This window comes from Oreochromis aureus, linkage group 16, assembly GCF_013358895.1.
Source record: "Oreochromis aureus strain Israel breed Guangdong linkage group 16, ZZ_aureus, whole genome shotgun sequence".
Taxonomy (NCBI): domain Eukaryota; kingdom Metazoa; phylum Chordata; class Actinopteri; order Cichliformes; family Cichlidae; genus Oreochromis; species Oreochromis aureus.
In genome coordinates this window covers 2159921-2184536 of record NC_052957.1, presented here as the reverse complement: position 1 = coordinate 2184536, position 24616 = coordinate 2159921, and the positions used below count along the sequence as shown (strand labels likewise).

The 24616-nt window shown below is 42.8% G+C and overlaps 3 protein-coding genes across 6 annotated transcripts; 1 reads left to right on the top strand and 2 right to left on the bottom strand.

Moving 5' to 3' along the window:
• Positions 1–310: 310 nt before the first annotated feature.
• LOC116312581 (FAST kinase domain-containing protein 3, mitochondrial-like) lies at positions 311–6037 on the top strand. 2 transcript variants are annotated; one of them, XM_031730028.2, is made up of 10 exons: positions 311–497; positions 748–1571; positions 1742–1892; positions 2016–2203; positions 2305–2473; positions 3146–3231; positions 3399–3567; positions 4739–4808; positions 4971–5085; positions 5354–6037. In XM_031730028.2, the coding sequence occupies exons 2-10, from the start codon at positions 768–770 to the stop codon at positions 5501–5503; spliced, it is 1902 nt and encodes a 633-aa protein (XP_031585888.1). In that variant the 5' UTR covers positions 311–497; positions 748–767; the 3' UTR covers positions 5504–6037. The 2 variants fall into 2 exon arrangements, with proteins under 2 accessions (XP_031585888.1, XP_039455896.1); XM_039599962.1 differs by lacking the exon at positions 311–497 and adding an exon at positions 518–561.
• cfap65 (cilia and flagella associated protein 65) lies at positions 5671–18241 on the bottom strand. Of its 3 annotated transcripts, none has more exons than XM_039599956.1 (35): positions 18171–18241; positions 17888–17967; positions 16423–16610; positions 16244–16346; positions 15799–15965; positions 15465–15670; positions 14979–15115; positions 14671–14896; positions 14285–14553; positions 14019–14213; positions 13719–13930; positions 13429–13585; positions 13171–13290; positions 12783–13034; positions 12551–12690; positions 12325–12409; positions 12077–12223; positions 11747–11912; positions 11523–11651; positions 11193–11406; positions 10878–11006; positions 10628–10718; positions 10443–10528; positions 10249–10315; positions 9663–9773; positions 9373–9564; positions 8878–9036; positions 8645–8794; positions 8363–8479; positions 7536–7670; positions 7403–7453; positions 7090–7307; positions 6851–6967; positions 6360–6731; positions 5671–6254 (listed from the first exon to the last, which is right to left on the bottom strand). In XM_039599956.1, the coding sequence occupies exons 2-35, from the start codon at positions 17963–17965 to the stop codon at positions 6206–6208; spliced, it is 5235 nt and encodes a 1744-aa protein (XP_039455890.1). In that variant the 5' UTR covers positions 17966–17967; positions 18171–18241; the 3' UTR covers positions 5671–6205. The 3 variants fall into 3 exon arrangements, with proteins under 3 accessions (XP_039455890.1, XP_039455889.1, XP_031585887.1); XM_039599955.1 differs by having other exon boundaries at positions 18087–18229; XM_031730027.2 differs by having other exon boundaries at positions 18092–18212.
• A 267-nt stretch (positions 18242–18508) lies between these two features.
• LOC120433571 (motor neuron and pancreas homeobox protein 1-like) lies at positions 18509–22189 on the bottom strand. The gene is made up of 3 exons (XM_039599963.1): positions 20927–22189; positions 19901–20061; positions 18509–19701 (listed from the first exon to the last, which is right to left on the bottom strand). The coding sequence occupies exons 1-3, from the start codon at positions 21390–21392 to the stop codon at positions 19357–19359; spliced, it is 972 nt and encodes a 323-aa protein (XP_039455897.1). The 5' UTR covers positions 21393–22189; the 3' UTR covers positions 18509–19356.
• Between the last annotated feature and the right edge of the window lie 2427 nt (positions 22190–24616).

The window sequence follows — 24616 nt, the reverse complement described above, 5'->3', positions numbered from 1 at the left end:
TAGAAATAATTCAAGATGTCAGAGGAACTAAAAGTCTAAGACCAGAATCTCACATTTTTATTCACCTCGTGAATTTAAGTGAATTTGTCATTTTCTTTAAGACTGTGAAGAATTTCAGTACGTCAGTAAGACCTTTCAACAGATCTCAGACTTTAAAAAACGTTTATAGGAAACGACACTAACAAGTGATTCCAAGCAGACACTAAATTGTTGGTCAGTTTTTAAATATCAGAATAAAATCTTCTGACAGGTTGGGACGTGTCCACGGGTAGACGGCCAGCCACAGCTCATGAATTTCCCGTGGGAGGACGTCCCCGCAGCCAGATTTCCACCAACCCGGAGGTATGAGTATGTAACGTGCAGCCAGCGTGCAGTACATGGTGTGACCACAGCGTGGCAGCACATGCAAAGACATGGCACCTTACACAACGTCATTACCAAACACTGAAGGGGAGTTCTGTAACACAGCAGCCTGTGGTCCTGCTCTGTGACTGACGGTATGTAATCAGCAATCTGACAGAAAGCAGGATTTTTCATTTCTGTAACACGTTTCACAGCAAAGTGAGCACATTTTTATGACTCTTTGAAAACTTTTAACTTTGCTGTTTTCTCTGCAGTAGCTCTTAAACGTTGCGCTGATGTTTTTCCCGTCAGTAGATTCGCTCGTCAGGTCAATAATGATTTTGTGTTGAGTGTCAAAGTGGTCATCTGTACTGACAGAGGGGTTTCTTCGGTTTTCTGACACAGGAAGAATCTTTCGGGGGGAAATGAAGTCCTTGGTGTGTCTCTTGGCCTCTGCCAGGGCGGCCTCACCTTTTCCTCTAAATTGTGGTTCAGTGCGAAAACGCACAAGTGTGGAGTTTAGCAGCAACACGGTGCGATGTCTCCAAATAACGCGCGGCACAGAAGTGAAGCTGATGAGCGAAGCTGCGGTTCCACTACTGAGGAAAAGAGATACTGGACCGAGCTGGGAACGGACTGGAAGACGCACAGCACCTCAAAAGGCACCAGGAGCAGCCCCTCGCCTCTCTCCGTACATCACATATGCCAAACCACAGAGTAAAGCAGCTGCTCTCCTCGATATTCAGTCTCTGTTTGAAGAGGATGTCATCGCTGAACTGTGCTCCCGGCTGGAAGCTTTTCCCCGCAGTGACAGGGCAGAGGGACTGGCCTCTTTACTTGGAGCATGTGTTGAGTTTGGCCTGGAAGCCCACAGCCCTCCAGTCCTCACACTGATGAATGAGTGCCTGGAGCTGCTCCCCAACAGGGACATCGGGGTGGCACAACTCTGCCGCCTGGGTGAGGTGGTGTGCGCCCTGGAAGGCCGCCGGTCACGCGTGCTGACAGAGGTGTTGGACTGTGTGTGCGCTGCTGTGGAGGAGGATGTCGTCTCTCCCAGTGAGGCTGTCATGGTCTACTCCCTGCTGACGCGGTTTTGTGAGCCTGCCAGCCAGCAGCAGACCCGAATCCTGTCTGCTTTGCACACAGACACACGAAGGCTGGTCCACCGGCTGAAAGCCGGTCAAGTCAGTGATATTCTGCAGTCCTTGTTGAAGTTACAGCAGAGACAGGTAGACACAGCGGCAGCATCGTCCTTGATTGTTTTTGATTCGTGATGAGAAACCAGCTGTCACTTAAACATCAACAAACTTTCATCTCTGTCATTTTGGAACCACATTAATAATAATATTTAATGTGTTTACACGAAGTGTTATAAGAACATATAATACTTGTTTCACAGGCTGTTTCCCTGGTGCTGAGGCTGAGTCACAGGGCATCGCGGGTCTTTAAAGCTTTTCGCGATGATGAAATCATGAAGGTACTCTCTGCTTTAATGACTCTGGGACAGCATGATGGAGAGCTCGTGGCTGCTATGGAGAAACACTTGACAGGTGTGTTTTTTATAGTTTTATTATACACTTAAGTCAGTGTGTCTGTGACTGATCTGATCAGATTTCACTATTTGTGTATTAAAAAGTAAAGACCGGAAAATAAGTTTTCATTCTGTGTCTCAGGGAGGCTGGAGAAGTGCGATCCAGAGCTAATCGGTGCCATCATGGAGTATTGTCTGCAGATGAGGTGCCGCTCTGAGCCACTCTTTGAGGCTGTGGCTGAAAACTTTGTACGCCACGCTGAGAAGCACACCACCCTTCAGATAGCCAAACAAATTGTTGCGATGGGGAGGCTCAACTACCTGCCACAGGTGAAGGTTTTCTCATATTGTCAGAGTTTATAAACAGATCATATGTTTTGCATATTGATTACAAATCTGCTGTAATGTGTCACCGTTCTGTTCCTCATCAGTGCTCCAGCCAGATGTTTAAAAAGCTGGACAGCATTTTGTCAGAGAGGTTTTCACAGTTCCAGCCTCGCTCGCTGGTTGACGTGATGCACGCCTGCATCCACCTGGAACGCTTCCCTCTCAACTACATGACCAAAGTATTCAGCCCACACTTTCTACAGAGGCTGCAAGGTACGCGTCGGGCTTTTATTTCAGACTGTGAAAAGCAGGAGGAGAGGAAAAAATCTGTCACTGTTCATTTTTAGGTGTTCCCATATTTCCTGTCTGAGAGGGATTCAGATGAATGATGTCTGTTATTTGCTGCTTAAACACTCGGGCTGAGAAACACTCTTCTGTTTTCTTAATCTAACATTTTCACTTGTTGCTGTCACTTCACATACAAACACAAGGTTATGTATTTATTTTAGTGCAGAAGTATCTGTTCGGTGTCAGCTGGGCGGCACGGTGGTGCAGTGGTTAGTCAGCTCACAGCACGAGTTTGTATGTTCTCACCGTGTCTGTGGAGTTTCTGCTCTCCGGCTTCCTCCCACAGTCTGAACCACCTGTGATGCCTGTTAGGTTCATTCTAAATTGGCTGGAGGAGTAAATGGTTATCCCTGATTTTGTAAAAGACTGGTGATCTGTTCAGGTTGCACGCTGGGATAGGCTCCAGCCCAACCTTCAATCGGACAAGTGGAAGAAAATGGATGGATCTTAGTTTCTCTGCTAGCCGTCAAAAAGCATGAGCAGATGGAAACAACTTCTTTACAGTACAAGAATATATTACACATATAACTGAATGGATGATGTATTTACCCACAAGGCTACGCAGTGTGTCTGATGTAAGCTCTCTCTGTCCTACAGCACAGGGGGAGCCACTGGACAAAAACACACTGGGGCAGCTGACACAGCTCCACCTCTCCACCACGTTAGAGTGCACATACTACTGGGTAAGAATCTGTAAACAGGGTTTTTCATATTGTAAACATGAGTTCTGACTGTCAGAGGACTCAGAAGTGAATTATAACCACAACGCTCTCATTTAACTCGAAAACAAAAAGAACGTGTTGGCTCCTCGATAACAGGAGTGATTCGTCTTTACTGCTCTCCTCGGCAGGGTCCCAGACTGCCCTTCTTTCTCCACGTGAAGAGGTTTTCCTCAGCAGGCCAGGCCTTTGAGACACCAATGGAAAGTCTTTTATACAAACAGGTCAAAGGTCCTCTAGCACAGCTGCTGGGGGGCACATTGTACTCCACCAGAATGATTCATGGTGGATACACTATAGGTAAGCTACAACATGTGACACAGCATCACAGTACCTGGAGTTCAGGTGAACCATTTGACTTTCATGCGTATAACACACTCACTGGACATTTTGTTAGGAACAATCTGGGTTGGCCCCCCTCGTGCCTTCAAAGATTCAACACTGTGCTGGAAATATTCCTGAGAGATTTTGGTCACCATGTGAGCATCACACAGCTGCTGAACATTTGCCAGCTTCACGTCCTTGATGCAAATCTCCTGATCCTCACATCCCAAAGGCTCTCTGATAGACTGTGGAGGCCTTTTTAGTAAAGCGAACTCATCATCATGTCTAAGATGATTTGAGCTTTGTGACATGGTGTGGATCCTGCTGGAAGCAGCCATTAGGACATAGTACACTGTGGTCATAAATGATCGACAAGGTCAGCAACAATGCTCGGCTAAGCTGTGGCATTTAAACGATGTTCAGTTGATACTTAAACACACCCACACCACTACACCGCCACCAGCAGGCTGAAGAGTTGATAAAAGGCAGGACGGATCAATGTTTTCATGTTCTATACTCAAATTTGTATCTGGATGTTGTAGCAGAAACCACGACTCATCAGACCGGCAACATTTTTCCATCTTGTCATGTCCAGTTTTGGTGAGCCCATGTGAACTGGAGCCCTGTGTTTTTCACAGGAGAGGCACTCGGTCTGGTCTCCTGGTGCTGAAGCCCATCAGCTTCCAGGTTTCACAGAGATGCTCACCTTGGTTAAAATGAGTGGTCATTTGAGTTAGTTATGCCTTCCTGTAAACCAGGAGCAGTCGTGTTATTCTCCTCTGATAACAGTAAAACATATTTACCCAGAGACCTGCTCCTCCCTCCTCTATTTCAAACCATCCTCCGTGAACACTAGAGATGTGGGAAAACGTATAATATAAAATACTCAGAGCAGCACATCTGCCACCAGCAACATAACACGTTCACAGTTCCTTGGCTCGTCTTTCTTTCTCATTTGCTCAGTTTGAACTTCAGCAGTTGTTTGTAAGCCTAAAAGCACTGAGGTGCTGCCATGTGATTGGATGATTAGATATGTGAGATAAGAGGTGTACCTAACAAAGTAGCCCGTGAGTGTATTACCTGTGTGCTGTGACAGTTCCTTTTGTGACGAGCAGTTTGTTTTTTCCATTTCTTCCTTTTTATTAAGATGTGGAGATTTGCCTGGATGAGGGTGGATTTGTTCTGCCTCCATCTCAGTGGGATCACACTTACAAGAGGTAAGAACTGATGTGACTCTGTGTTTCAAATAAGACTCCTCCTACCTGTGAGGCTTAAACATGCTTTAGATTTTGAATCAGCTGAAAATGTGAAGCCCTGTTTTATTTAGAGCAACAATTAAGTGAGTAATTAAGCTTTTCTTCATGTGTTGTTGCGTGTAGAGTTGTGTTGTGTTTGGATGGTCCAAACCGTTTCTGCACCAACACACGACACCTGCTGGGGAAGGAAGTCACAAAGAGACGACACCTCCAGAGGATGGGCATGGAGCTGGTGGAGGTAAGTGTGAAAAAACCTCAGAAGATACTCATGAAACTGAATTGTTGAGACCGGATAGAAAATGCAAGAGTTTTGTTTTGTGGTTAGAAGTTTACTCTTCGTAAAGTCAGAGGACCTAACAGATGGAGCGGTTTGTATAAGTAGGTTTGTTTTCAGTGGACTCTACACTCACAGAAATGAACTCTTAACTTAGATTGATGCTATTGTTGCTCATTGAAATCAAAGCTGATCTGTATTTATTTTCTTCCTCGTCTCGTCGCTCTAACAGATCCCTTACTTTGAGTTTGAGAAACTGCAAACTGAAGAGGAACAGATCCAGTATCTTCATGACAAGATCTTTCCTGCTGTATCCAAGTTCAACAATCAAACAGCGAACCAGTTAAACCAAAAATCCACCGTGAGACAAACCACCTTATAATATGCTCGGGGTACCAGCAATGCCAAGAGGCCAGTTCCAAAACCTGAGGATCGTGAACACAACAGCTGAATTTCCTGGCAGTCTAAGTGTTTGCAAGGATGGACAGACTGACGGGGAGTACTCTGTAATCTGTTACTCTCATACATCCCCGACACGTTGCCAGAATGTTGGATTAGAGGATTTATTCAAAAAAATGTTTCTTTACTGTTCTCATATAACAAACTTTTACCTTAAATTATACACATCCTTTCAACTTTCCATTAAAAGGTTTCCTTACACATTGTTACAACCTATAAGTAATATTTGAGAATGCTGTGGAGCGTCCGCTGCTAGCTGGGGCAGGGTAATAATTCCCTGTCTCAGTTATATATAAACTTTACTTTTACTGCCAGCTTTTCTTGGTAATATGTATATTTAAAGCCATTTTCTATTCTGCTATTAATTTATTGTTGAAAATTATATTTGCCGTTTTTGTGAATAATAGTAAGAGAAATATTTAATGTAAATATTAAATGGCACTCGGTACGGCTCTAACCTTCGTCCTTAGCTTCAGTGTGTTATTTTGACTTTTTATAGGGAAGAACAAGAATGCCTCAGACTGAAGATGATCAAGATTACAGAATGAAGTTCACACGAGATGTAAATAATACAACTGTTGACGACACGTGTGGTCACTACAACATGTTCAGCATCTTATTAGTTTCAGAGATGAGTTCTCTCCTCCTCGGTCGGGGGTTTGGGCATCCTCCTCCTAATGGAGCAAACAATGAATAATTAGAGTCCATTTCTGACTCGTGCAACAAACTAAAGAAAGAGGAAACGCTGCGAAGGCTAATGTCAGTGTGTCTGTACTCACCTGGTACTAACAGGTGGCAAGATATTAGAGCGGGGGCACACCGTGAGGACGAGCTCTCCTCTCACAGCTTCCATCATCAGGTTCTGGAGGGTGTTCATCAAAACAAGTTCACTCATGAAAGCAGACACATGTTCGCGTGTGTGGGGCGTGTTTCCTGAGCACCCTGCACTCTCCTCGCTGCCCACTGCCCTGCTCAACAGAACCCGAGTCTGCGGTCTGGCGGGGGGAGAAGAGCTGGGACACAAACACTGACAGCAGGAGGATGGAAACGATGAGCTGTCAGGAGAGGACGATCCCGCGGGCCGGTAGGTGTCGGGCTTGGAGGCCGAAGAAATCAGACACTGGATGAAGGCAGAGTCATCAAGTATGTCGCTGAAATACAAAGAACATGCATCATTTATTTTCACAATGTTCTCATCTGAAATATCCCTATCTATAAAGAATAAATGAAATACATAAGGCAGGCTGTCTACTCTACACGCGGGCGGTACCGTAGCAGACAGCTGAGTATGTGGAAGAGGATCTCTTTGTCGGGGCTGTGTGCTGGAGCAGGCAGCCCAGTAGGGACGGTGGGTTCAGGATGATGCATCTGAACTGACTGAAGGCTTCTAATAACAGCAGGAGAAATGACATGTCATCACTTCAGCATCTGTAGTTAAGCTCAGGGATGAAGGACTCAACATATTCCGTATCTGATTGTTCTGTAGTGATTTTTGAGAGAAGACTTTACCTATAGTGCTTATTAAAGTAATCAGGACAGTCCTTGAGGTACTCCATAAGGCCATGGGAGTGTGCTGTGACCCTGACATACAGCAGAGCAGGTCTGGGGGGGTCGGGGCGCCTCCATACTTTGGCTATCTGTCGCTGTGCCCGCAGCTCGGCTGTTCTTAGCTTAGTGCCTGTACTGGCTGCTTCATAAACACTACTGCCACAGATAGGAGGAAGGGTCTAGAGTGGAAAGAGAAGACACAAACGGGAAGTCAGAATAAAAGCTTCATGTTCTTTTATAGTCTAGTAATTATTTTAATAATAAAATCACAGACCTTATATTTTCTGAGTGGTGGACCTTTTCTTACAGGAACTGCTGGGAGTGTCTGTGACGAGACAAGGAGTGAAATACTTTTGATTTCTACATGATTTTAAAAAAAATCTAATAATTTGTCTTTGAAGTCAGACCTCATCGATCAGAACTCTTTGGCTCTCTGTGATGTTTTTGTCCGTGATTATAAATTCATTTTTTTGTCTTTTTCTTTCTTCTTCCCAGCGCTGCAAAGCATCATTATACCGAGTACGTTCAGCTTCCAGAGTAACCTAGAGAAGAGAGGAAAAGGACGCAACAATTCAAGGAAATGATAAAAATAATAACAAAAAACCTGATTTATAAGATAAGACAGAAGAAGAATAAAATAGGAACAAGGATAAAATGTTTTAAAACATTTCTTTTAGGAAAAATGAGCTGCATAAAACAAGACTGGATGTCTGAAGTGATATGTTTATTCCTGCTGAGGTGGTTTCAAAAAGGTTTTTACCATATTAACTTTATAGACGGGGAGCTCTGTTGTTGTTGTGAGTGGATTAAATGCACTGAGGTTAAAATAAGGAGTGCTTTGGTTTTATTCATGTTTAGCTGCAGCAAGTTCTATTCCATCCAGCATCAAAGCAGGCAAAGCTTTGAGTTTACAAATGTCAGTGGGGTTAACAGAAACGTAGAGCTGCATGTCGTCCGCATAACGTGCCTGCAGGTGACACGTGGCACGGGTAACGTGTATAAAGGAAACAGGAGAGGTCCAAGCACAGAACCCTGAGAATATGCATCACACCTTGAGTGGATAAGATGGCCTGTGACTTTCCTAGGACAACAGTAAGCGTTGCTGCAAAACTACAGTTTTTGCACAGAAATGGTTTGTGGAACATGACAAAGACCTCAATGTACTGACTCAGTGGTGTGAGCTGGGCCTTTATGCCACCTGTAACAAAGCTTTATGGTGATGCAGCTGGGTTACCTGACAGACGAGATCCAGCTGATAAACTGTGGGGTAATCAGTAGAAGTGAAGGTGAGGAAACAAAGGGCACACTCCCCCGGACAAAGACGACCTCGGTCTGGGTGGATCTGCACAACCTGACACAGCACATCAAAGCTCATCAACATGAGAAAGAGAATAAAATAATGGCTTGTACAACAATGAATACAAGCCATGTTTGTGTGATCCGTGACAGTCAAACAGAGCCACACAAAGAGGGCGGATCTATGTTTTTCCTCAAAATCTAACCAAACTGTGGCTACCTTTGCACCTTCCTCTTCCTGCTGGGGCAGGTCCCATTCATAGTGGGCAGTGTCTGCGCAAGACACGTTGGTGAGGAAGAAGATTCTTGAAGACTGTGAGCATACAGGGATGTCACCTAGAAAGATGCTGTCCTCAGACAGGAACAATACCTGCATAAAGCAAACAGGTTAGAATTCCATTAAAATCATATTTGAATGATACACAAAAAAGATTAAAATGAATGTAGTCTCACCTGTCCCGGGAAGGGCACCCTCTTAACACTGGGTACAAGAGCTTGACAGTCACTGGTGTTACAGTGGTTTGAGGAGTCCCGTGTAAGGCTGTTAAGCCCACGTGCCTCAAACCTCATGACCACTGAGTCACTACCTGTGATGTGGACAGGAACATCTACCTGGGGATACAGAAACGACAGAGTGTGTTTATCGTTATTGATCTGTTATCATTCTTATTCCTCTAAATTTCTAAATGATTATTACCTAAATGATAACAATGCCAGCTGGTAAAGTACAAAACACAATTCAAACCCAGTTCAAAAAAAGGCAAAATGTAAATAAAAACAAAATCTCATAAACTCAGAATAAATACATGTATATGTGCAAACCAATTCATTCTGTTTTTATTTACATTTTTAAACATCATCCCAACTTCTCTGGAATCGGGTAAATATACTGAGGGGACCGTGTTGTGACGACAGGGTAAGATATGCAGAGTATGATGTCATTCGTACGTGATACGTCTTAGCCTCTAACGGTGAGAAGATCCATTCCAGCGCGGCGGTTTTCCCTGGAGGAATTTCTCCTTGTGGATTGTGGCAGCGCAGCACTGGATGGTCAAAGTTGTCAGCTTGAAGCTGTGACAACACAGCTGTGTCCACTTCATAGCACACCGGCACTGCCCCACCATTGTGTAATTCATACACCTGCATGGTAAACAAACAATCACAAATCTTTTCGTTCCTTCATCAAACGTTGGGCTGTAAACATCCTCTCACTGCACACACTTGCAGAGAACACACACCTGCTTTGGAGGACTGCAGTCTCCAACAGTTACAGAGGTGAAGAAGTGTTGTTGGGAGTCAAAGTGGAGATATGGCTGATCCCTCTCCACCGTCACCCCCTGAAAGTTCAGCTGCACACAGGAATATGGAAATGAAATGGACACAAAGACAATGAAAACAATCGAATGCAGCAAATGTGCTGATGTTAAAAGAAAGTACATCATCACTTAAAATGTGAACTGTCACATGAATAAGTTAAAAATGTTTCTTACAGAATGCCGAGTGCCAGCTCGTAGGGGTTTGTTTGATTGGTGGGTTTTCTCCGTATTACTGTGGGGTCTTTTCTTTTCAAAATAAAGTGCCATGAAGCGACTGCTGTTGTAATTTGGTGCTATATAAATAAAACTGGATTCTTTGACTTCATAAATATCTGTTTGTCATGTCTGTCATTCATTAATGTGACATACATCACAAAAAAGGTCAAAAATATAAAGGGACAACTGTGGAGCACAAAGCTAGTTTACCTTTGACACTAAGAACTGTCAGGTGACTTATTATTACTGCACTGTCAGACCTGCATAAATATAAAGTTATTAAAAGCCTCACCAAGATCTCTCTGCCATATGAGAGCTTGAACACGACAGGAAAGTGATCCGTCCCAACAAAGATGTGACTGTGAACGACAACGTTTTGAATATTTTGGTATCAGTTTATTAGTTCATTGGTTAATAAATTAATTTGCTTCAGATTTTAGGCAGTGTGTATATGATTATGGGACATGTACAGTCATGAGCTCTGACCTGTAGCTGAAGTGTACTGCCCTCTTCTGGCCTGGGTGCAAAGTTCCAGCGCGAGGTGAAACACTGAACAATTGGTTGTCCTGAACCTGTAAATAACGTTACATGTTTTTATCTCTGTCTTATCATAATATTGATATTTTTTCTCGCAAAATGGAATAAACAAAAATACATATAAAAAGTATGACCTTCATTTGGGACAGCTCTGTGTTACTGAACTCTCCCGTCACTGCCCAGTACTCCAACTCTATCTGTTGATCCTCCGGAAACAAGAACGCCCTAATATCGAAGAAGAAGACGAAGATCAGTAGATGGTAGAATTTACCTTCAAACTGTCACATACGCTGTACTTTCAAGCACAAAAATGATAAATGACAGGATGTATAGAGCAGACTGGTCTGTAATAATAGTATATTTTATGGCATGTTATTTACATACCAGTGTACAGGAATACATCCAGGGTTGTGAAACATCAACATAAAGTCTGAAGGGTCTGAATCAACAGGAGCCGAACCGAAGTTAACATCCAGCATGGTTTTGGTGAAGATGGAAGGACTTGTGTGCAGGCTAGAGACAGATGGAGACAACAGGGTGGTTTAAAATGACTGTTTATCGTTCAGGAGTTACAAACTGTTCTATAACAAATACAAAATAAATCAAATACAAAAAATTACCATAAATACCAAAAAACTTTAATTATTCCAGTGTTACGTTTCTGTTTATTTTTGGTTTTTGCTTGTTTCAGACACCGACCTGTGCCGCGTGGGAGTCTGAAACGTCAGTTCTTCAGAGGACGGGTTGGACAGCAGCTGGTCGTTGAGACAGTCCAGTGAGAACAGTTTCCATATGCATGTCTTGCTGAGTCTACGCACACAGCCACAGGTCCACGCATCAATCGCCTGCAGGGTGGGAAACACACCCCTAGCTCGCACTTCACAAACTGCTTGAGGAGATGACATCACACATCCTGGAGAGAGACAGAGAGAAACGGAGAGCAGGAAAAAGCAGGCAGTGTTGCTTAATAATGACTTGGAGTTAAATTTTGGTAAACATTCAAACGCTTGGAGCGTGCATGTGTTCTACCACTGGTATTTAGAGTCGTATATGTGATGGTCCAAAGGTACTCGGCTCCCCTGTTCGGTCTGATTGTGGATCGGACCACCATGGTAGAGTGAGAGGAAATAGTTCCCCTCTCCAAGTCCAGCTGTAGGGCTAACGGGACACACAGATCCAGTCTACACTAGTAGAATCAAACAGTACAGAGTGCAGATGAACGTATACATGTACAGTATCACACAATGAGATACCACTTGGCTGAGCTGCAGAGTCAGAGTGATGTTCATCATCCAGAATTATCTGCTGCACAGAGAGGCTGAAGGCGACTGGACAGGGGCTCTTGTTTACTAGAGGAATCTCAACAGTTCGACAGCTTCCAACCAAAGTCTCTCCCACATCAAGGATGGATTTCTCTGCCTGGGAAGGAAGGCACCTCTAAAGACCTGCTGCTGTTCCAAAGCTACAGAAAATGATTGCTTGAATTTTCTTTCAAAATTTGTCTACGGTTATGACTGACTCACAAAAAACAAAAACAAGCATGTGTACATATTAAAATTACTCAAACACATGAATAGTTCCACCTCTATCCAGCCCCTGGATCCCACTCCCTCCACTACAAGGGTGAGGTGTGACTTGTTGGATCCATGTGACTGGACAGGCCAGTAGGTTAGAGTAGGTTCTAGTGTGTATGCATTCTCTGCCAGCGGACTGAAGCTCCACGTCTGGATCTGTAGTAAAAATAAACAAATTAAACAGCTTTTTTAAAAGTAAACTCCACAGTTACTGTCTACATAAATGCACAGTGTGCACTCCTCTCTCAGTCTCTCACAGAGCGCTCATTGGGATGCAGTTCACCGGCGTCTGGTTCGACAGAGATAAGCTCCTGATCTGGCTCCGGAATGCTCCACTGGAATCTATCATGAAAGGAAATCAGAGAAAGCCAGCTGTAGACAAGATTAATGATCCCGAGGTAAGTCCAGACTACAAACAATACACTGAAAAATGTCGGAAAACACGACCAGAATAAGAGCGCAGAAACAAATCAGCCAGCCGACCTCACTGGCAACAGGCTTAGGTTCCTGATGTGATGGGTGTGCTGGGCCTGCGAGCCCACTGCTGTTGGCTGGAAATATAAAGTGCTGCCTCCTTCCAGAGACACACACAGCTTTTCCACCACACAGACAACTGTCAGTTCCTGAAGAAGAAAGAGACATTCACAGACAGCAAAATAAAAATAAAGTAAAAAGCGAGTGACTGTTGACTGACGGGTCTTGTGCAGGGCCGCACCTTTGTGAGTTTAGATGCATTGAGCTGCAGGTGTAATTTAAACCCCTGGTCAGAACTATCCTCTGCTGGCACTGCTCTGAGGGACAGGATCTGGTGATCTCCTGGCTGGATCAAACCACAGCTTGGAACTACAAACACTGATTCTGCCAGGGCAGGGTTTGAGCTGCGCTCCAAACAGAAAGTGAGCGGCAAGTCTCCAACATTGTGAAGCAGGACTGTCCGATAGGAAATGACACTGAGGGCTGGAAACACCTAGTAGAACAAAATCATTTAGAAACAGTTCAGCAAGATCTAGATGCTGTTTCTAAGAAGGAATATGTGATTCATTATCTTAAAGATTTTCCTCATGAGGTGGGATTTGAAGAAAGTGCATCTGTTTTGTTCTTACCACGTGACGGGGATTTAAGGAGCAGCGCGGAGTGAAGTGTTCTTTGCCTGGCTGAAAGGAGTGGCCAATGACTCTGACGGTCACACACCAAGGCGGATACACACCTGTGTCTGGACTGTCCTGCAGAGTCCAAAGATGCATGATTGACAGCAAAGGTTTGAAAGCATGTGACTGTTTAAAACCAGGTTATACTAAGTCAAAAAAGCACAGCTGCCTGTTGTAATGCACAGTTTACTGCAGTGTATAAAATAATAATACCTTATAGTATGCAAAGCATTCAAGTTGTGCTCCGTGCAGAGTATTGAGCTGCTTGGGCGCGTACGCCACTCTGAACAAGGTGGACTTAAGTGGAGCCAAGTCACAGGATGATGGAGAGATGGAGAATGGAGACTCTTGGGCAGCAGTCCACACTAGACTTGAAGGGAAATACATGAAATTTAAGCATCAGTGGTCAGATATTAAAGGTAGATTTCAGACAGAAAAACAAAAACAAAAAAAACTGTTTCCTGTCATCAAAAGAAGCCACGCTGCAGGACACAAAGACGTACCTGAGTTTCCTCCTGGTGTGGTTTGTGATAGAGACCGACTGCGTAAAAGCAGATGAAGGAGATGAAGATGATGTATGCTTGTGATTAAACAGCAGTTCAGTTGGGGCCACAGATACACGTAGTACTGACAATGAAGAACTCGAACAGAGAGGATCCATGTGCCCCAAGCAGGCTCGGTAAAACTCTTCCATGGCGGTGGCTGACATGAACTGCTGTAAAATGACACAGACAGCGAGTCAGAGGGACAAAGCTAAGCCTTCGCTGATATTTAAATACAGAAATGTGAAAATGGAAGCATACCCCCTCCACAGGGGAGTGCAGCCCTTTCTGGTCAGACTCTATTTTATGACCTCCCCGCGGGGCTCCTGGGACATGTGGTGAATTCTGTCTGCAGTCCTGCTGAAGCGTGTGCAGAACCAAGTGTTCAGGTTTTAGTATGACGGGTTTCTGGTACTCTGAGTGGCAGGTACCAATCAGGTCAAGAAACACCGGCTCCTAAAAGGGACATTATGTAAGCACATAGGTAGAAATACTTGTGTCTCCATGCTGTGTTTTACATGTCTTACCCCATCCTGTATGAGACACGCCACTCTCCTGTAGTGTGCATTAGGCTGCGTGGGCCTGTAGGCTGCCTTCACTCTGGTTTGGCTATGTGGGAGAACAGCGCCACTTGCTGGTAGGATACTAAACACACTGTTCCCACTACAGTCAATATCCCATTGGTAGAAAGCCTCAGCAGTGGAAGTATTAACGAGTTCCACCGTCCGTATAACTGATCCTCCTGCTTCAACACATTCAAAATCCACCACAGAGGAAGACAAGGCAACTTTGGGACCTGCAAAAGGAGGTTATCTTCCTTTTATCACTTGAAAATAAAATGCCTTGGGAGTGCACATGTGCTTTACTAAAGATACAAAGAAACTGAGTTTTCCTTTATGTCTGGGCCTCTTACCGATACAACGCCCAGAGAGTTTGAGCAGACTTTCACTGAGTGCGCCTTTACAGTTTAGAGACAAGTACTCCACTGAAACAGTATCCACCACAGCAGAGGAGTAAGTGACTGAAACCCGCCGTGATCCACCAGGAGCCACCTTACCACGGGTGACATCACAGCTGAACTCTGATCCAAACGAGGACACCCCACCGGGCAGCCGTGACAGAGAAAAAGACGCCGTTACCTGCAGGAAAGGATGCAAAGATGTGTGGGAGAAGGCTTTGAGCGAGAACTTTTGTACTTGCGTGTCTATGTGCACTACCCACCGGAGAGGGGTTAAAAATGTCAAAGTGTTTCTGCAAACTCTTGCCAACAGCAACAGGACCAAAGTCCACCACTGGGCCACCATTATCTTCTCCCCCTTTGCTGCTGGGATTTTTCACCAGTAGATGTGGATATTTAGCTTAAAAAAGCAAGATAAAAAGTCGCAGGTAAAACAGATGCTTGAAAGACCGATGAGTCAGCTTTTGACTATTTGAAGTGCATCTAAAAATAACTAGAGTGGAATTTTACAGGGAAAACAGTATTTAGGCTAACTTTGGACTATAAACAAAATTCCTTCCTTTATATTTTACTTTCATCGTGTGATGTTGCAAACGTTATCTTTATGGGAGTGGGCCAAGCCCATCATTTTATATTTTGGTCATGATGTAAACGAGATAGTGAGGAGGCTGACAGTTACGACAGTTTCTCACGCTAACTCTTACCCACTGACACTGTGGGTCAGATCTTTGGTTTGCCAGTTACAGTACCTAGTCCCTGTAGGGGGACAGTGCAGCTGCTCTCGAGCTTGCCCTCCTCTCCAAACCTGCAGAGAGCCTGCTCCTGGTACACCAGTGCCTCTTGTGGCCGGAAGACCACTGTGGTGTGACACACCTGACCAGGTTTCAACAGGCCCTGCTCTGGACTGAGCTGGAATGGTGCAGGACACTCCCACTGGAAGTAAGTATGGAGTTTACTACAGGATTAAATAAAAAGAGGCGATTAAAGTAAAATAAAAGCAAGCGTTCTATTTTCTATTTCCTCCCAACATAGAAAACTCCTATACAGGTTAAATGAAATACACACAGAGACATAATGGTGTACCTGGCATTTTTTAATGGGAAATCAGTGTGTGTGGAGTGTTCGACAGCACAGAGCGGGAGCATCACAGACTCAGGAACCTCCAGGGCGTGAGAGGGAACGACGGCACGGAGGCATACATGAAAGCTGCCTTCTTTCCCTTGAAATTCAATGCTGTCCTCATACTCACACTGTCTCAGACACACACAGCGTTACACAAGCAGAAGACATCAAAGCACAAAGTGAGCTGCTGTATTTAAATAGTTTATCATCTACTCAGGATTTTATTGAAACAGTATTTATCTGCTCTCTATACATCAGTTTGTATCATGTAATGTTACTGACTACAGAGATACGGGTGCATAAGCATGCAAGCATGTCTGCCTTACATTTGGAAGCACTAGTGCATTTCATATTTCAAAATCAGTGAAGATCAAGTAGTATTCTGTCTGATTTTGATATGTGTTACCCTTTGAAGAGGTTTAAAGGTGACTTGTATGGAGAAGGAAGTCCCGGGGCTGATGACAGCTATGTGAGGAGCCAAGGTGGAGAAAATCTTGGACACAGGAGGCCTGTGAGGGGAAGAGAGGGACACGTTATCTGCAGGGATGAAACAAAGCTTAGCTGTGCACAGAGCAGATTAAACACCTTATGTGTAGCTTCTTTAGCTTGTTGTGGACGTTCTTTAACACTAATGTCTTGGTAAATTCTCTGCCCAGGTCCCAGTCCTCCCAGGCCAGCTCCGGTCTAGTTTCCAGTCCAAAGAAGCAGTTTCTTTGGCTTGGTGCTCGTTGCTGACACTTTCCAACCCTCTGCCTCTGGGGAATCCCTGGATCCTGGCAGGTGGGGTGTTACAGGAAATGTGAGTTTTGGAAAACATAAAAACAAAACATTAATTCCAAATTTAAAGCAATATTTAACATCTATAGTGGACCTGAAACAGTCATACAGCAATGTCTATTTGAAAAAGGCAACTATATCTTCTCTATATCTATATCTTCTCAGAATGATACATTTTTGTACAAACTTTACATTGACCAGTAGGAATGGATGAAGTCATCCAGTGAACATTTATTTTGCACACAGTATATTTCAATTAAAGATTTGGCTTGATAAGAACAAATTATGATTAAATGTGAATAAACTGTAATGGTGTTAGTTGTAAATGGATTAAATACAAATATAAAGATCCAGATAGATGGTGTTGATACTGAAAAAGTCAGTGTCACATAATAGAAAGGAGACGTTAAATATATTCATCCTTCAGTGTCAACAAGCAGCACTAAACAAAGCAGAGCAGGCCTTAGATTTCACATCACTCCATGTTCACCTTATTTAAGCTGTTGTTCAAAGGTCTGGGACAACAACTACACAAGTACATTACACTCACTTTTTATTCCTCAAAAACAAAACGCAGTTTGGATCTTTCACATTGCAGGCCATAAGGATCATGCCATTTCACTATTCGTACAGCTTGAAATACTCAAATTTACAGATCAGTGAAATTCAGCACAAATTCCCAGAAGAAAAACGAAATTACCAGCAACTATTCATATTTTTGCTTGTTTGTTTTTTGAGAAAAGGAGGTCATAATTTAAGGGCTTTTACAACTTTTGCAACAAACATAAATTCAGTCAAAAAGAAGTATAAAGATATGATCTTCATCAGATACAAAGGAGAGGAAGATGTTGAATTTCAGTCAGTGTTTCTGTTTTCAGTTTCTAGTTGCTTTGCTGTGTGGAGCTAAAGTTATGGAGTTGTGAAAACATGATAATATGGAAATCATTTGTATTTTATGTAGCGTAAATATTATGTGTAGTTAGAAATGTGTTCACTGCTGTTATTGAGGTTTAAATCAATAGGGAAGCTGGATAAATAAACACTGATAACTTTGTGATATTGTAGTGTTTTGTTTTTTTTACTGGATTATTTTATGTTTACTGTTTACATTATTGACATAAAGTGAACAAAACTAAACAAACAGTTTCCTATATGTGAGCCCAGCTTCGGGGTTATTACGGAGAACAGAGCACCTGCTTTGGTTTATCTTTGTCCGTGTGGGTTATTCTCACAGATCTGAAACAGGAAAAAAAACAATGATGCCAAACTTTACTTTATCGTTGCCAGTGACGGAGGGCTCCCATGGAGCTGCAGACACCGGCGGGTCAGGACTCCGAGCCTCTGCTAACATGGCTGTAAAGAAAGAAGACGCAGAAGGAAACACGAGGAATGGTAACGTAACTCTTTCCCGTTTAAGATACACATTTTACGGTAGTAACACAAAGTGGTTGGTGGCTAAAAAACAACCTCACCTTACCGACACGCGGAGAAAACTCTTCAACTAACTCCTGCTTTTCATTTGCCTCAAAAATGAAGACGAAGAAGAAAGAACATACCGCGAACACCAGGAACAGACGTGGGTTAGCGTTGTTGGCGTTGTCGTTTCCATGGCAACAAGCCTCCAGAAGAAATTACGGCGACCGATAAGGGTCATTTGCAAACTGTTATGCGAGGATGTAACCAGAGCCCTGCAGTAGTGACGCTGTGACGTAGTTTTACGGTATGTAAATGCGCGGATGCAGAGTTATGTTAGAGAGAGGTTATAGCAGGTAATCATCCTTTAAATGATTCAGCCACACTATGTCAACTTTATTAAATTATAGAACTTTAATTATAATTCATAATCATAAAGTTTCTCATTTTTTCAACAAACTTGAAAACATGAATTTAAGGTAATTTCACAAATTTTATTAACAAGCAAACAAAAACTCTGACACTGCATTGCAAAAAACAGGAAATATATTAAATTCTATAACTGTTAAATTATATATTTTTTACAGAGTACAAGGGGAATGAGAAGGCAAACTTGAAAAGCAAGGCATGCAGATATTTCATCGAGTCCATGGTTTAACTAAATACAAGCATTTCCAAGAAACTAAAACAAAGGGAAAGCATTCAATATCATAAAACAAACTACATTCCTAAAAAAAATACAGTAGCAACACGACAGTGTGCTTGTTATGTGTTTATAATGCCCTGAAACTTCAGCTGAGTTCATGTAAATCACGTATTGTAACAGACCAGGAAGCCTGGATAATAATAGCATCGACACTGACACCATTTGTTTAATTTTATGTCTGTCTCATTGTCTACTACCTTCTATGAAAGTGCCATTATCACCCGTTCATGTAGTTTAATTGCATGCGTGTACAAAGATAAATGTGTTTATTGCAGGTGGCAGGACAGGGACGTGGGCTTTAAATCATAAAGATAAATTCAAAAAGTCTGAATTATTTGTTGATTTTAAAGTCATAACTCATGGATGGATAGCTGGCTATTAAAGCATTAAATGTTCAGGTACATAACAATTGAACAGTTCTGATTTCATGTAATATTAATAACAGACTGAGATGTTTAGAGTTGGTTTAGCACTATGATCCAGGCTGTAAAAAACAAACTAACCAAGCAAAACTTTTAACAAAACGTTGTTTTCATTCCACTGTCTGCGTGCAGAGGATTGCAATGGTATTACCGTTTTGATAATAACGAACATAAGAAGACATATAATAAAAACGGACGAGTTTATGATGGAAAAGCCCCAGTTTTTGTTCCTGGGCCTCGCTCCTCAATCTCCTCCTCTGAGTAAGAGTTGTAGTTTCCCATTTCTCCTCCTGAATGCCTCGTGAACCCAACAGAGCCAAAGGAACTTTCCCTCAGCTCTTTTATCTGCTCTTTCTCATCCTCGTGTTCCCCTGCTATCTCCTCCTCATCCTCTAGGCTCAAGTTGCGAGAGCCGCCGTGACGTTTGATACTCTTCAAATCCATCCCGCTTCTTTCTCTGTCCGCGAGGCTGCTTGGAGTTACTTGTTCCCTAGTTTTGCGACTTCTCTTCCACTTCATCCGTCTGTTCTGGAACCAGATCTTAACCTGGAAATGGCAGGAATCATCACAGTTTGGACTATTTAGTAATGTAGCTGGGTGAACTTAGAATAAATAAAGTTGGTATATGAAATGCAAACAAGAATGTAGTAAAAATGAAACACCGTGGAGCTGTTAATGTTACACACAAAAAATGGCCAATGTTGGCTTATATGGTCATTCACTAACTGTGTCAGCATAGTCTAACCTGAGTCTCTGTTAGCATGAGCGAGGTGGCCACTTCAAACCGTTTAGGTCTGGATAAGTACTTGTTGAGCTTGAACTGGTTTTCCAGTTCCAGCAGCTGCTGACTGGTGAAAGCTGTTCTGGGCCTCCGACACTTCCCCAGCAAACCTGTCTGAGATGGTGCTGAGGAGAAACCAGAAACAGGCCCAGACAAATTATTTATGACATATCAATGATATTAATTAGTCTCTGCAAGTCGACATATTTCACTCGTTATGACTGGTAGGCCTGTAAGGGAGCAAATCATATGGTGACCTACACACAGGTAATCTATAAATGGGATTAAGGAGGAAAGGAAACAGTGCAAAATCCCAAATCCTGGTTTCTCATTGCTGTCTGGAAGCCACGGGCCGACCTGTGTCACAGTGTTTCTGTCAGTTAACAGTTATTGCTTTGATGGAGGGTCATAATAACAGGATTGCTGCAGAGGAGTAATAAACTATCACAGGGGTCCATTACCTTAATGAAAACACTGTAAGTGTAATCAGTTGACTGAGTGGTAGGTCTGTGTCAGGTGTTACCTTTACCATAAACATTGCATGTTATTTGTATGACATAAATCGTCCTCAAACTACAGCTTCTCAATGTCAAAGCACTTTCAATACGAACACACAGGTGTTCGTGATCTTTACAATAAATGCTTATTGTTTCTTGGCTCAAACGACCTCAGAGAAAAACACATGCAGCTGTGCACCAAAAAATCAATGACTAAAGAAAAAAGTGTAAAATCAATTTACTCCGACATGAAATGCTTTATTGTTAACACACTGGCCAAATATATGATCAACAAAGAAAAAGCTGCTGTAAACACTATTAAATTGCTACTTAAATGTGAATACCAAGCAGAAGAATGTTATAACAAGTTTTATTAAATATTCAAAAACTTTGATCCACAAATTAAGATGTTGAAAAATTCTAACCATGTACGAAAATAACAGTGATAAAGTTTATAGGCGAGAAAAATGCGCTTCTGTAGAAACAAACTCACCATTATACTCTCTGAGTCTGGGCATCATCATCCCGGCTCTGATCCAAGGCTCCAGTGGGAGCGTCCCGGTGACCCCCTTCAGCTGCTCCGGATACGGATGGACCAGCTGCGTGAAGCCAGGGTACATGAAGGCGGTGTGCTGGCCTCCGAGGGCCGCCACGGGATACACAGAGCCCGGGTGCATTCCGATGAGACCCACCTGATGCAGGGCTGGGAATCCCGACTGGGACAGGTTGAAGAGATGAGACTTGGAGAGGACTTCAGACTGCGCCGGAGACGAGTTTGAGGAGTTTGGATGAGGGGAGGAGGGCGTCTCTGAGCCGCCGGTCGACAGCGGGCTGTCTCCGGGGCTCCTGCTGTGATACAGCCCGGGGGACGCACTGCCCGTGTCCGTCCTCTGGTCCACGTCGTGCGCCAGCAGCGCATCAATTCGAAAGTTTTTGGATTTCTCCATGGTGGCTGTCATTCTGACTCGAGATATTTCTTCTGAACAGTTGATGTTATTTCGTGTGAAGCGTTTTTTGTTGTTTTTAAAACCCGAACCTAAACTTAATGAAATAAACTCTTCTGATGAACTTTCGATTTTTCTCTAAGGTCTTGATACACGGGTTAAGCTTGTCATTCCCTCTCACGGAAGAAATGTCTTTTTTCTGACCCACTGCACGAACTCTGCGTGTAAAAAACACTTCACCGCTCCGACAGTGAGCGCAAAAATTGCTCGAACCCAAGCGCACGACAAAGTCTGCTTTGTTGTGATTGGCGAGAGCGCTGCAGCAGCACAGGGGCAGGATACTCACAAACTCCTCTGGTGTTAAGTGGTCTCGTCCTCCACATGCATAGGTCACAGAAAAAGCTTTCTGTAAGCCCCTGTTAGAACCATTTAGGCTTCAATAAATCTGAAAGAAAGCAGAAATGATAACCTGTGTAGCAGAACTGTGTGAAAAGGAAAGAAAGATTAATAATGCGAACTTCTTCTTCCTTAAATGTCTGCGTCCTCTGTCTTTAACCCTGTTTCAGGTGAAGTCGAGGTGTAGTTTTCTCACACAACCTCTTACACACTCATTATATTACACATCCAACATGTGTGAGGTGCAAACACTCTTGACGACTATATTGCCTTAATTGCTGTAATCTTACTTAGAGTTATGACAAAAATTAATCATTTTACAGCTAACTCTTGATTAAACTTTATAGCCTGCTAAGGTTGACAGAAACCCAACTGTTCTTATCAGCGGCCGCTTCCATGATTATCGTCATCACCACACTACAGAGCACATAAAAGGGCAGTAAACGGAGAGAAAGCAAACTTTTCTTTGTTTTCCCCCCCCCTGTAGACTAGAACCAAACCGGCAAAGTAGACACGGGTGACGGAAAACACGTAGTAGTTGGCATTCATTCTTCAATTATACACACGGTGCATGCAACCAAGATTTGGAAAGGGAAGACAGAGATATGCAGACAAGCAGCTGTATCTGTTCTTCTTCGTCTGTTGCATGCAATAGTACGTTTTATATATTAATGTGTACAAAAGAGGACGGCATGTAAGTAGTTATAGCTTTCCAGGAGAGCTTCCCTTTAACCTAAACTGATTCCTACGTGTCCCAGACAAACAGACAGACAATATCTTAATTAGGGGCTGAAACTGAGCAATTAAGCGTCACTTAAAGGGTTCAGCCTTCATCTATATAGACTTTTTTCCACAGTCACCAGGTGTGATTTCCTGCTGGATTTTACAGGATTGATAAGAGACAGTCATTGACCTGGGAAAACAAACTGTTCTCATGTCAAAGACAAATACACCAACACCTGCTGAGCTGGAGCACACAGCATTTAAGAGAAACAGCCTACGTGTTTAAAGTAAAAGTTGCATGTGTGTGCTGGAACGTTACATATATATTTAAGTAAATTATCAGCCGCCTCCTTTGACTGAAAGAGCTGTGCATATAGCAGGCTTTGATGTTCTGTAATTACATTAACTTACATCACTGATCAATTATTAAAGCATGGGCACAGCAAGGTGTCTTATCCTACCATGGCTAATGCACCCATCAGCGTGCAGCACAAAACTGTGCATAAACAAGAAGAGTCCACAAAGCAGCGTACATGTTTATCATATATTCTATAACATTTATTAGGTATCCTGTATTAACAAGAGCAAGCAATTTGATAGCAAATTCTTGGGTATTTATTATAAACTAATTGCTTTATGTTTTAGCGTGGGCGACTCGTTCTCAGTATCTTTGATGGTCAGATAGATCACTGTAATGTAGGACAGATCCAAGGCTGTAAAAACCGACTGTAAAATAATTACCACTCTGTGATCTCTTCTCCGTGCATTAGATAAGGCAGAGAGAGGATATAGCTCACCATTAAATACAGTCTGTCTAACATTTCTTGATGGCCAAGCATAAATATCATAACCTTTGAGATAAGGTTCTGTAGACTGATGACATTGACATTTGAAATTTAACACCAAATAGAAACAGCGTGTTTGGTAATATATTAGAATTGTGATTTATGGTCATTAGACTGCCATTTTAATCATCCTTAAAAAAAATCTTTGTTTTCATATAACATCTGTGCATAGATGGTATCTGTTCACTGCACAGCAGAGATGGCCTGATCGGGTGTGTAACGTATCGTTCTACATCTGCTTTTGTTAAACGGAGACATTATTCATCAACCACATTCACTCATCTTCAGCTATAACAGCAGAAATCAGGAGTGAGGGTTTTAAGTGGCTGCACACTTTTTGTCATTGTTCAAGTCTTTCAGTTTTCAGATACGTGTTCTCATCTTAGAAGACATGACTGAAATTTAAGAGTTAACACAGGACGTCGGTTCAGGGGGAAGAAGAGTTTTTAAGGTGAAAGGCTGTGATGTAGGCTTTTGGGTTGTCTTCATTAAATTTAAGGAGGAATGTGTTCTCTCCTGACAAAAGGTTGTCCTTTTTGGTCCAATTTAACACAAAAGAAACTGAAGGAAAGAAGCGGAGCAAATGTTTATTCTTTCAGAAGGATGGCTGTCCTTCCATTCATGTTAAAATCCTTGATTTTATAAATTAAATGATTTATAATTTAATGCATTTCATTTAACCTCCCTTTCTCGTTCTCTCTCTGTCACACACACACACACACACACACACACACACACACACACACACACACACACACACACACTGGTCTGACAAGAGCAACAATGCAGATCACAGAGTTAAAATGGATAAGAGCAAGCCACAGAATAGAAAAACAAGCCAACCCATCGCTCCCCTCTACCCTCAGCTGTAAAAGAAGCATTTATGTCGCCTCTTTTCATACACAAATGTAAAGGAGGTGGGCGATTCTGTCAGACCTCTATAGTTAAATGCCAAAAAGGTTACCCCATTCTTGAAGTGCAAAGGCAGAGCCGATTTTATTTCACTTATTTTGTGCCAAGAACCTGTTTTTTAAACAGGGTGAAACTTTAATAGAATTTGTACAATTTAAAAAAATAATAATTTCCACCCACATTTGGCCATAATGTGGGTGGAAATAATGCACATCATCTCATGACTCTCATGACTTTGCAAAGGACAGACTCTGTGCAGGCTTCTGTGGGTATTTTCCAGTAGTTGACACTAATGATTGCTGCAAGGTAGCGCTTGAGACTTCAGCTGCATTTTCACATCTTTCACATGTATTCACGCAGCAC

Bases quoted from the DNA above. Each gene is read 5' to 3' on its own strand.
- LOC116312581 (XM_031730028.2), top strand. From the start codon at position 768: ATGAAGTCCTTGGTGTGTCTCTTGGCCTCTGCCAGGGCGGCCTCACCT. The intron at 1,572-1,741 runs GTAGACACAGCG...CTTGTTTCACAG, and splicing joins TGAAGTTACAGCAGAGACAG to GCTGTTTCCCTGGTGCTGAG. The intron at 5,086-5,353 runs GTAAGTGTGAAA...TCGCTCTAACAG, and splicing joins TGGGCATGGAGCTGGTGGAG to ATCCCTTACTTTGAGTTTGA.
- cfap65 (XM_039599956.1), bottom strand. From the start codon at position 17,965: ATGTTAGCAGAGGCTCGGAGTCCTGACCCGCCGGTGTCTGCAGCTCCA. The intron at 10,529-10,627 runs GTCATACTTTTT...CGTTATTTACAG, and splicing joins CAGAGCTGTCCCAAATGAAG to GTTCAGGACAACCAATTGTT. The intron at 7,671-8,362 runs GTAACCCAGCTG...TCTCTTCTCTAG, and splicing joins AGCTGGATCTCGTCTGTCAG to GTTACTCTGGAAGCTGAACG.
- LOC120433571 (XM_039599963.1), bottom strand. From the start codon at position 21,392: ATGACAGCCACCATGGAGAAATCCAAAAACTTTCGAATTGATGCGCTG. The intron at 20,062-20,926 runs GTGAGTTTGTTT...GTTTCTCCTCAG, and splicing joins CAGACTCAGAGAGTATAATG to CACCATCTCAGACAGGTTTG. The intron at 19,702-19,900 runs GTTAGACTATGC...TGCCATTTCCAG, and splicing joins TCATGCTAACAGAGACTCAG to GTTAAGATCTGGTTCCAGAA.